Here is a 12,002-nt window from a genome sequence, read left to right as displayed (position 1 = left end):
CATTCCTGCCACTTAACGATTGGCATTACATGCTGTGCCTTGCTGTAATGGTGTTGATTCAGCACTGTGGGAGCTTTCAGTTTGCTTTGAAAACTTGTAAGGTTTATGTATGTAGGGCAGGAGGGCTTAAGAGTGGTTCCGAAAAGACCACAGGCATTTTTTTCTGTTATCTTTAGTATTTCTTATCTTAATGCCTTATACAGGTGAAAGATATGATCCTGAGCCCAAGTCAAAATGGGATGAAGAATGGGATAAAAAACCAGCTTTTCCATTCAGCGATAAGTTAGGTGAGCTAAGCGACAAAATTGGAAGCACGATCGATGATACCATCAGCAAGTTCCGAAGGAAAGATCGAGAAGATTCTCCAGAAAGGTGCAGGTACTAGAGTTTTTTAACATGAATTTATTCTTTGAAATTGCTATTATAAAGCTCTTTGACATAGGTGGTTGTTAATTACAATACTCTGCCATCTTTTTGTCTGTATGAAAGCATTTTTGGGTTCAATACCTGCTTCCTGGACTTCTTATGCAGCTCTTACTAGCCTTGGGGAATAATGTAGCTCTGTCAATAGTTAACTGCTCTTGGTTGCCTTCCATTACTGCCCCTAGCTTAGATAGCTGCTAGCAAAGCAGGGAATTTGGCTGAAATTTCTTAAGCTTCTCGTTGTCTCAGCAATTCAGTGGTCTTCCTTGCGCCAGTATACTGTCCTACAGTTACTGTGAATGCTGAAGTACCGAAGAAGAGGGAGATGTAAAATTGCATAGTCCTGCCTTGACACAGTGCTTTTTCCCTGAGCTGATCTCAGGAAGAACAGACTGCAGGTCACTTATTTCACTATTTTAAAAAAAAAAAAAAAAACCACACAAAAAAACCCCAAAATATCACACACACAAAAAAAAACCCCAACAATTTCAGTTGAACCTTCTCAAGAAACTTGTTGTATTTTACATCTGGCCATTAAATTTTTCCAGTAAGGAAGAAAACCTACCCTGCTTTGCCTGCAGAAAGAACGTTAAATACATCACGCTTCAACAGGGGCATTGAATTTTATTATCTGGAGATCAAATTTGTACTTAACAGAATCTGAAATTGCTGTAGAGAAAGTGCTCAAGTATGTTAAAATAATTCCTCTTTGGGAAACAACTTAAAATTCAAATTTGCACTGAGACTCGATTAATATTTTTTACAGGAATATCTTCAGATACATTCACACACACATTTTTATATCTCTGTATAAAAATGCACACGCACACACGTGTATATATTACAAAATCCAAGCAATTTGACACGGAAACAAATAATTATAGTGGTAGCATTTCTGAGAAAAACCCGGTATGGTCCTCTTGCTAAGGCGTTAATAAATCATAAAACTGGTATTCTTTGCACGCATCAGGGTTCCCTCTTAGAACTTACTGTCAATAGACTACAAAGAGAAGGGATCAGAAGAAAAGTAAACAATTTCAAGTTTAACAATGGTATAGCTGTGTGCTTTTCTGTACTTACCTTTCAAAAGCAACTTGTCACATGATGTCTGTAAAGCTCACTATCCACTTTTCATGTAGAGGATGTACAGTAAACATTTTCATTATCTTATTTCCTTTGCTTTATTTCTGAATGGCTCCTGGTCTCTTACTTGTGCTGATACAAAGTTTTGCACCAGTGTTTTAGACAGTCCTTTCTGCAGTCTGATCTTTATAAAAAGCAGCTTATTTTGAGGACTTCTCCACTGTACATCTCTACCCCAACTTACACTGATCTTTTTCTCTGGCTAATACTACATTTTTCATTTTTGTTTTAGTCTTGTAACCCTTGTCCCTTTTTTATTTTTCTTCAATTTTTTGGTACATGTCAGGTGCGGTATTTGTCTTGAAATTTATGAAAGTAATAAACTCAGGACTTGAAATAAAAGGAGGATTTTTTAGGACATATATGAGCAAAACCAGTTTGGTAGTTGCTGGTTATCCTGCCATAAGAAGGAATCCAGGTTGCAGCAGTATGGCTTCTCTAATATTGCTTCGGCTATCAGCCTGAAATTTCCTTTTGGAAAGTGTTTTGTCAGAGTGTTGAAATGAAGGGATTTCTTTCTACAGAAGGCATCAAAGGATCTAAGAAGGTTGAACTTAAGGTCATAGAATGTCTGTCTATTTATACTTAGAGATACTGTAAATACAAACCTTATAATTCATGTTATATTAACAGAATACTGTATTCTGTATGAATTTAAATATTGAAACTGGATAGAAACATGAAATTTTAATTATCATGTGACTTAAGCTCACAACAACATAACATTCTCTTGTAAATACTTCATGGAATCCATGCATTTCTGTGTTTTCACACTTCAGCAATTTTTTTCTAAAAACAAAAAAGGAGCCTCCAAAAATTTGCTAGTTTATTTGCAGCCTGCTGCTATATAATAACATTGAATTAAGTTGCCATTTTCCTTGGGAAAAGTGGCTAAATGGTGATACTCGCTCAGCTGGCAAATCTGCTGTTGTATGTTCTATTGTTTCTATCTTAATAGCTTTATAAATCATTATTACTTTAGTACTGTAAAGCCAATAAAGGTCTTAAAGCACAAAGAATACGTGTGACTTATACATCTTCACAGTGGTTAATGGAATTTGGATGACACAATCTTTACCTCCAATATACACACCAGAAGAACTTGGCCAAACTTCTGGATTTCTGACTCTACTTGCAAAGCTTGTAGTTTGCATAGAAGAAAAAAAAAATGCTTGAAGTAACTAAGAACTTAACCTATGATACAGCTGGCTTGAGTTTACAGTAGATTTCAGTGAAACCGCAGTTCATGCAGCTAACTCTGGAGAAGCCTAGTCTGCTTTTTTTTCTTTAGACGAAAAACGTTAGTACTGCTGTGGGGGAATTGGATTCTTTTTTCCAGTAATATATCCCCTTGGAAGTAGAGAAGACCAGAAACAGTACCCCGTGGGGTGGGAAAACCTCTGGTTTTCTTTCATGGTGCTTGTTAGTTCTTAGGTGAATAAACCAATTGCTACCCGGAGTCTAGCTTTGTATGCTGAAGTTTTATTTTCTAAATTACCTGCAGGTATACAGAGTTTCTTCTGAAACATTACACTTTTTTCATAAGAATTCTTAAACTCTGTCAATCCTTGTTTCTCCAGTATTCAGAAAGGTTGATGCAGGTAACAATGGAAAGGAAGCAAAACTTTTAGTACTCCTATAAAAGGAAGCAACAGTCATGTTTAAAGGCAACTTCCATGTAAAGGATTACTTTTGAGTAGGGTAGTAATTCAGATAGTCTCAAACTATCAGTAAACTATTTTACTGCCTTAAAGAATGTTGTTCAAAAAATCCGTACCATGAAAACCTCAAAGCAAAGAAAAAGGACGTGTATCCATACTTTGGTTTCTGGAAGTTGCAACCATGTACTTCCTTTGCAGAAGTTTTTTTAATTATTTGGTACAATGCTAGCTATAATTCTTATTTTTAAGTTCATTCTGCAATTCTCAGATGAAGCACTGCAATTTTACTATTCTGAGCACAGTAAACACACTTAAAGGGAACATTAAACAGTAATGTTTCTTTTCTTTTTTTTTTTTTTTTTTGTTAATGTGACCATTAAAGAAAAATAAAAAGCAGATCTCCTGAGACAGTTTGGAAGCAGTACAGGTTCTCATAGAAAATTGAGTACTGTAATATTTGTCCTGCTTTCTGGCATGTATGTTTAATTTCTTTTCTCAAAAGCTTTTAGACATTTATTTTGCTGTAGATCACCAGACTCACTTTTTTTCATTCTTACATTAGTGAGATTAATCTCTGTCAGTTCTGTAGCAATAGCTCCATTGATCAGACTTTGATGGTTGTCCGTCACTTCCTCAACCGACAGAATGTGTGTGTGGACTAGGTGGGCTCTGTAGTGATGACAAGAAGTACACTGCAGCAGGTTTTAAGAGACTGAGCCTTAATTGTGATTGTCCTGATCTTAGATACTTTCAACATGCCTCTAAAAGGCAACATCATCCACACTCCTCCGAGGCTTTTAGGATGGATGTATCATGTGTATCATGCTAATGTGCAGATTGGTCTTCTCTGGGGGCTTGTATTAAAATCCTGATGTCACAAACGAAAATGTGAATAGTGGTTTACTCTGATGTATTTGTTGCATGTAGGTAGGCTACCTGCAGAAATCCAGAACTGGAACAGTAGGCCTGTTGTTGCAGTCAGGGTTGAAGCGCCTTGGAAGGATAAGATTAGGGGATGCAATTTGAGATCTTGTCTGTGTACCTGCATTTTGCAGGTAGTCACTAGGTTGGCCAGCAGCTATATTTTTTTTTTAAATAAAAAATTAAAAAAGGGAGTGAGCGTTTGTATTCAGTGATGTTAATGAATTGAGCCATCCCCAGTGGTGAGTAGGTAATATGCATAGAGGAAATGACACATGCAATGTATTCCAAAAAGCCCACTATTGTTAACAGAAAACAAAGGCTACCCTCCTGAGTATATTGCAGTTACTGTCATATTCCCACTGACAAAGGGGCAGCCTTTCTTAAAGTTTGCAGTTTTAGTATTTTAATGCATTATTAAAATATAAAAACCTTCCACTTTCAACTATGTTGCTAAGGGAATTACTATTTCAAAATACGTTTCAATATATTTAAGCTTTCTCCACAGCAATTTTCACTGTTATGTACAAACCTTACCTTGATGATAACAGGCAACATGACTGTTGGTGGGGAGCAATTGGTTTGTTTGTGAAAGACTTAAAATATAAAAGTAGAAAATGTAACAGATTAAACAAATATTACGCAGTAACATCTAAAAAGTTTTCGTCTAAAATGGTGACACTTTTGTTCTTTTACATTTTAAGAGTAAATGTGTGCTCTCTGATAGAAAAACGAATAGTATCATTGGATTGCGTATTTCTGTAAACATTTTTTTTTCCCACAAATATTTTAAAGAATATAAAAGCCTGTGTCTCTGGAAAGGGAAATGGGTTGAAATAGGAATGGAATTCTTGAAACCTGAAAGATAGTACCTGTATTTTGTTCACTGCTTTCTGTCTCTTGGTGTAAGTATTGAGCAGACCTGCCAACTGAACTTTTTGTTGCTCAAGTGTTACATAATGTGTGGGGGAGTTCCTGTCAGAAGGTAATTAAATGTACTGGATTTAAACACTGATTTCCTATTATCCTCTGCCGTGGACTTGCAGTTAATATTTAACAAAATAACTTGCTTTTCTTCATCACTTTTGTACAATAGGTGCAATGCTGTGTTATGTAGATGCATTATGTAAGGGTAAAACATTTCCTTTCTCAAATGTAGGAAGAAGCAGTATTTTTATTATGAACCATCGCTACCAGGAACTACAGTAACCACAACTCTTGTGGCTTAAGCCAAATGTCCACTTAAGTAACGGAGAAGTCTATCACGAATGGTATTCTGTCGCTTTTGTTTTTCTAGTGACAGTGATGAGGAAAAATCAAGAAGAGGTAAATCTCCCAAAGCTGAATTTAAAGATGAAGAGGAGACTGTGACAACAAAACATGTTCATATTACACAAGCTACAGAAACTACCACCATCAGACACAAACGCACAGCAAATCCTTCAAAAACCATTGACTTGGGAGCAGCAGCACATTATACAGGGGATAAAGCAAGTCCAGAACAGAATGTTGCTGCTCATACTGCACAGCCGACAGCAAAGGTGAGACAGCAGTGCACAATAAAACATGACTTTGGAAACAGTTTTCTTCTAACCTCTGAGACAATTTCTAGTTTAGGGTAGAATTTTTGTTATGCAGCCTTCAAGGGAACTATTTTATCAAAAATGTTTAATCGTGGTTTTCAAGGGCAATGGAACAGTTTAATTACAGAATGCCTTTTTGTGTGATTGCTTTAAGATGTAGAATTTTTTAAACGTAGTCATTACCATGTTTTACTCTCTTTAGGAAAGCAAAGATAAAATCTTGGCCTGAAGTGTGAAGGATTCTCTGAACCTGCACACTTATTGACAAGTTATCAAGTTCTTCAGTTATCAGAAAAAAACCTGAGCCACTAGCTGTTCACTATTTGATTTGAAATTTAGCCAGGTTCCAGTGATTGTTGGCTTCAAAGACAAATCTGCCATTTCTCCAAAACAAAACACACCCAAAAAATCCAGTGAACTTCTCAATGTCATTTAAGATGAGTGATGACATCATGAGATGAGATCTATTGTGCGATTTCTTCTTCAGGCTTCTGTACCCTCTGGCAGCAAGTCGTCTAATGACCTGGTCGATCTGTTGTTTGATGGAGCTAGCCAGCCGGTCTCAACAGGTAGGCACATTTTGGTTTTATTTTCTTAATGCATATTTTGAACCATTTCTGAGGATAAGCTTGTTTGTAGATAGAGTAGTAGATAAACTGAGAAATGAATACTCAAAATATTTAGAGCTGCCTAGAACCTTTTGTAGCAAGGTACTGTTATGTGCTATTGCATGGGACTAATAAATGTTAGCAGCACAAAGATTAACTGCCAGATCAGTCTGTCAGAAACTGTGTTTGTAATGCAGTTATGTATAATTAACTCTAAAAGCAAGCGCAATCCATTCACATTCAAGCATTTCTCATAGTGCAATTCAAAGGCTAGGCAGCTGGAGATGGATGATCTTTATATACGCTTTCATCTAAAGTATATATGGCAAACTTGTTTCTTTATCTTATTTTTGTCTTGGCACTTGGTTGATTACAACCCTAATACCAAAAAGAAATTGGTACCTAAAAGTAAAATTATTCATTGTGAAACACGTCCCTTCAGTCTCTAAATGTGCAGTTGAATTTTAAGTCCATTAACTTTCATAGGGAATTACCTTTACGCTCTCAAAATGCAGTGTCTTTTTAGGAGTGTGTTACATTTCAATGCGTTGCATACAGGATTGATAGAGGAGTTCAGGGGTTTGCTGGTTTGCTTTCTGAAACCTAAAACTTTAAAGACTTGTTATTGTGCTTACGGGTTCTTAATATTGACAGTTTTGATTGTGGCTAGCATGGAATAGAAAAAGGACTTCCATGCACTTGTGGTCTAATGGCACAGTAGAGAGAGTTAACTGTGGACAGAATTTTTGTTTAAAGATCCCTTTGAATAGCAAACAAAATATGAGCATGTGCCTTCTCATAGATAGAAACCTTTCATGTAACTTCTCTCCATGACAAATAAGCAACTTCTCTTAGTATATGTGGGATCATATTCATATTGTTTGTAGAAGTGTATGTGTGTATCTTGGGGACAACAGATACTCAGCTCCAGTCTTTGTTTTGAAGACAATGTAAAATCACATGAGACTGTACCAAAAAATGGCAGTGCAGAGTGGCTGGAGGTCCACATGTGTGGCAGGGTGGCTGTGTTCATGCATATGTAAAGACTACTCTTACTCACTTCTATCTGAAGTTATGCCACTTCTGGGTGTATTGTAGCGGGAACCCCTGTAATATATCATACAGGTATTTTTATTATAGTGTATGAGCAAAGCCAGGATTATGAGCACTCTATGTGACACAGTTCCTTTCATCACTAGGCTACCAGAATGCTACCCCTGTAAGTATTTAATAGAATATAAAATACACCAAAACTATTGGAGGGGAGGGAAATTGTGATGGTAATTTAGTATCTCAGATCTGTCTCAATCTTTTCTTTCTTATTTCTGGTAGATCTTTAAAACTCTGTGCACTTTTATTTTTGGGAATGTAGATAAAGTTTATATGTCTGTTCTGAAATATGTTAATTCCTAATGGTTAAGAAATAAAATTCATTTCATGCATCTGTTCCTTTATGCACAAATGCCCCCAAAATTTAAGGAACAACTTATTTTGCGTTATTTGCTATTTTATTAACTTCATATACAGAGGTGTTAATTGTGCATTGCAGTTATCACAGGTCCATGGAATTTTAAGATCCTGGATCAGAACCACTACCCCAAATCAGTATCGAAACTTCTCCTACCCAATTCTTATGGGAGAAGAGATTAGAGCCTTTTTTGGTTTTATTTATATATATATGTGTATGTTTTTGGTTTTATGTATAAAAATAAAATCACATTGACAATAGATGTTTCTGCTTCAAATTGAGCCTTCCCATATTTCAAATAGAACTATGGCAGCTTCCATATTACAGTGTGTTTGAATCTTTCATCAGTTTGATTCTTTGCTGTAGTAAGCCTTTTTTCTTTCTGCCTTTTTTCTTCTTTTTCCAAAGCAGCATTTAGAAATGGTGTTGAGAAGAGGCGTATTACCAGCTGGTCCTGCTAAATAACCTCTTTGCTGACCTGGGAAGGCAGATGGAAAAGGTTCATTTGTAGTGACAGATCTCGCATGGGAATCTTTGAGGATAGCTCATGTTGGGAAGATTAGCACTGTCCTTCACGTGCAGGTCACTTGTTATGACCACTGTTCCTTGCAGCACAGGGTGTGGGAACATTCCCAGTGTCAGGCAAGACACAGGGAAAGGGTCAAATGGAGCCTTTGATCTATCCTGTGAAGAAAGTGGCAGGGAAAGTCATGTGAATTCAGGGAACTCAGAATTTGCTTATCTCTGTGTTTTCAGGTGCAGAGATGTGGAAGAAGGTTGGTGAGGCTTGGCGGGGGTTACACATTATTAAAGCAACAATTTGTGTGCAAGGGGGACGGTTGGTTGCCATAAAGGAGCAATCTGTTTGAGAAGACATAGAATCTGTGGTTAGACCTGCTGGAAGTAATTTTTTTGTGTTACTGGAGATGAGGTTCTTCAATCTTAGCTGGTGATACCTTTCTTTAGAGAGTTAGTGCATTCATCTTAAGCTCTGCCACCTCTCTGGAACTCAGTTTCATTTGAAAACAGGTAATAGAGGTGAAGGAAAAGTTGACTGGACTGAAAATGTTAAGGGGTTATTTTGGGTTTGAACCTAGTTCTGTTTTTAACATTAAATTAATCCCTAGATACTTTGTCAAACAGGCCAGGGATAATAGGCGTAGCATGAGAGCATTGATTTTTTTGAGGATGTGGTTGAGAGTATGTCATCTGTGCTGCTCATTCTGATATAAACCCTCAAACCATTAACCTGTTCTGAACTCTGTAAGGACACATGTGATGAAAAAAATTATTTGAAAATGTTCATTGCAGTAGGCAAAGTAAACATGAACAGAATAGTTTTTTAGCTTGATATTTCACTGGCTCATCTTACCCTTTTTCATTATGAGGTTGCAGTCAGTATAAAACCTGTATATAAACATGTGTAAGATGCTTATTAGATCACTTCAGAATTTGTGTTGAAGAAATTTCTTAACTTGGTGTGAACTCTTCTCCCTCATGAAAAGGTGGTAGAAGGATTTCGGTAGTGCTATATTTCTGAAAATTCAAACAGACCATCCTTGCATTCCCTTCTCATGTTTTGTATCATATGCTACACAGTCAGCAAGAAAAGACATTTCCCCTTGGAAGAACAGCCGCCTTCCTGGCAATGTCTACAGTAATATAACATTAAAAAGAAATACAAGTACACATGTATTAGAAAGTGAATGGTTCCTTTTATTACTGCTAGCCATTTATTAAAAAGGAGATGGTTCTAGTTTAATTAACCCAGTTGAGAGTAGCAGATGGGGCAGAATGTCTTGCAGCGATAAGACAATTCAGAAATGGCACCAGATGTTGGAAGTTGTCCCTGGTGGTGTTTGAGTGCAGCACAGATGTTCCAGTCCCACCTGGCTAGTTTCTAAGCACTGCAGGCTAAGCAGCTGTGATGTAACCTATATAATGTACGCATAACACTAAAAGCAAAATAATTGAACTGCTGCAGCTTCTTCTAAGGGCGGGACTGCTTGGAGGTGAAATCTTTGAGGACAAACAAATAAGGTCGATTTCTTAGCTCTCTCAGGTCAGCGGAATACCTACTTAAAAGCAGTATCAAGGATAATTGGATGATTTTTTTTTTTGTAAGCTGGGCTTTTTTTGTTTATTTAAAAAAAAAAAAGCAGCTTTCCAATATGGTTCTTAAATCTATCTTCTGTTTTTATATCTTGGCTGTATTTTTTAGTGAAAAATTGTTACTATGCTGTATTCACAAGTTAATAATTTATGTGCTGTATACAAATGTCTGGTTGAGAAACTTAATGTTCCTGCTGCAGAAAGGAAGCAAACTTATAAAAAAATGAACACAAATGCGAGCTCTGTCCTTGAAATCCCAATTCAAGAACATTGCAGAATCATTCATGCTTTAAGTAACACAAAAAGTAAATATAAGGCGACATGTAATTTTTCATAGTAAGCATAATAAATTAACTTTTTTACAATAAGTATGTTTGGCTTTTATATATTATGCTTCCAAAGTTTTAATTTTACAAACTGCCAAACTAGTAGCATCCCTTACTAGTTAAAACCTTGTTAACCTTTTTAATCTCTCTAAATTTATTTTTAGACATAGCAAAAACTTGCGTCTTCTAGTTCTTCCCTAGGAAAACAAAATTGCAAGTTCTGCAAGGCAGTTGGAAATAATCCAGTTTATTGTTGCTCAGGCTTGTATAATTATAGTATGGTGATGAACAGGAAAAACAGTGCCGACTTAGGGAACAGAATCAATAAAGCCATCTTGCCAAATACAGAACAGCTTTTCTTCATAAATCCCGCGTGCAGTTGTTGCAATGGATCTTTGCACAATCCTGTAACAGCATTTGGCTTCCTTCTGTTTCTAGGTGGATCAACTGACCCATTTGGAGGATTTGCTGATTTTAGTTCAGCTGCTGCTTCAGCAAGTTTCCCATCATTGCAAGGTAGGATTAATTTACAGATTGAAATGCTGTTTAAGGGCAGAAAGAGGGGAAGAGGTGCCACATGGCATTATTGAAAGTCCCTTCCCTTTCCAGGGCAAACTGTGTTATGTAACTGGACCACAAGTGCTATATTGAGTAAGGAAGATATCTACTGTCTGGCACAGCCCACGTCTCATTGGACCTGAAACTTTTCATGACCTTTACTTCAGAAAAATGTTAGTAGAGTTACCAATATATCTCTTTTCATCTAATAATATAATATAAGCATATAATAAGACTTAAAACAGCTCCAAATCTAATTTTGAAATGCACTGAAATAAGATGTGACTTCTGGAGTGGAAAAGTAAAACCTGAAATAAACAAGTGTGGGTCTAATTGCTGGCTGAAGTGTGCTCACTAAACAATTAGAAGAAGAGCCCAGCGCATCCCACTTTTGCAGTTGTGGGCAAGGAGCTATTTTAATTGGAGTTCTACAGTGATGAATGCTTCAAGATGACAGTATTTGTGTTTCCAAAATGATTGGAAAATTGGCTGTAGTGATAGGACCATTCAGATTATTAATCATCATAGTCTTCCCAGTGTAAGGTTATTCAACGCTTTTATTTCCCATAAAAAGCAGTCATTTTTCTAATACTTCAACTAAGAGTTTGCAAGCTTTTCAGATACAGGTAGGTATTAATTATTAAAAAAAAAGTTAGCTGGTTTGCTTGCTTGTGATAATGCTGTGAACTGAAAAGTTGTTAGAAGAGTTTTATGCTGCTGTTTATAGTTTCTGAACATGTGCAGAGGGTTCACATTGGTCTTAAGAACTTTAATGATATGGGCAGGGCAGTAAATTAAATGGATAAGTTGAACAAAACCAAAAGATGAGATCATGTTCAATGGAAAATAGCAACCTACCTGTGATAGAAAAATAAGAGTCCCTAAAGATGTCCTGAGCTCCCACCTGTCTCCTAAGATTAAAAAAAAAAAAAAAAGTGTTTGTAATTGTTTAGAGAGACGAAATTATGTTGGCCATGTCAGATGGCACAATGAGGGGAGCCTGAGACAGGCTATTTCCAAAGCTTCCAGTGATGTCTGTGTTACTATTGGAAGGCCTCATATGTTGGAGAGGAATTTAGTCAAGTTGTCTTCCATACACAGTACAACCTCACTGATGGCTTTTGAAGTTGCATATATGCATTTGTGGGATGAAGCTGATCAACACTTTATTTGAGCTTGGCTAAATAACAACTTGTTAC

At 36.6% G+C, this 12,002-nt stretch overlaps 1 protein-coding gene across 2 annotated transcripts in view; it reads left to right on the top strand.

Annotated features, from left to right (window-relative positions):
- Positions 1–12,002, top strand: part of CLINT1 (clathrin interactor 1) — a 26,025-nt gene that overhangs the window by 7,832 nt on the left and 6,191 nt on the right. For both annotated transcript variants that reach the window (XM_009584772.1, XM_009584773.1), the window contains exons 5-8: positions 204–378; positions 5,446–5,689; positions 6,219–6,300; positions 10,684–10,761. In XM_009584772.1, the coding sequence (XP_009583067.1) occupies positions 204–378; positions 5,446–5,689; positions 6,219–6,300; positions 10,684–10,761 (579 nt within the window). The remainder of the gene's footprint in view (positions 1–203; positions 379–5,445; positions 5,690–6,218; positions 6,301–10,683; positions 10,762–12,002) is intronic.

Source organism: Fulmarus glacialis, unplaced genomic scaffold, assembly GCF_000690835.1.
Source record: "Fulmarus glacialis isolate BGI_N327 unplaced genomic scaffold, ASM69083v1 scaffold37239, whole genome shotgun sequence".
Taxonomy (NCBI): domain Eukaryota; kingdom Metazoa; phylum Chordata; class Aves; order Procellariiformes; family Procellariidae; genus Fulmarus; species Fulmarus glacialis.
This window is presented reverse-complemented; position numbering and strand designations above follow the sequence as displayed.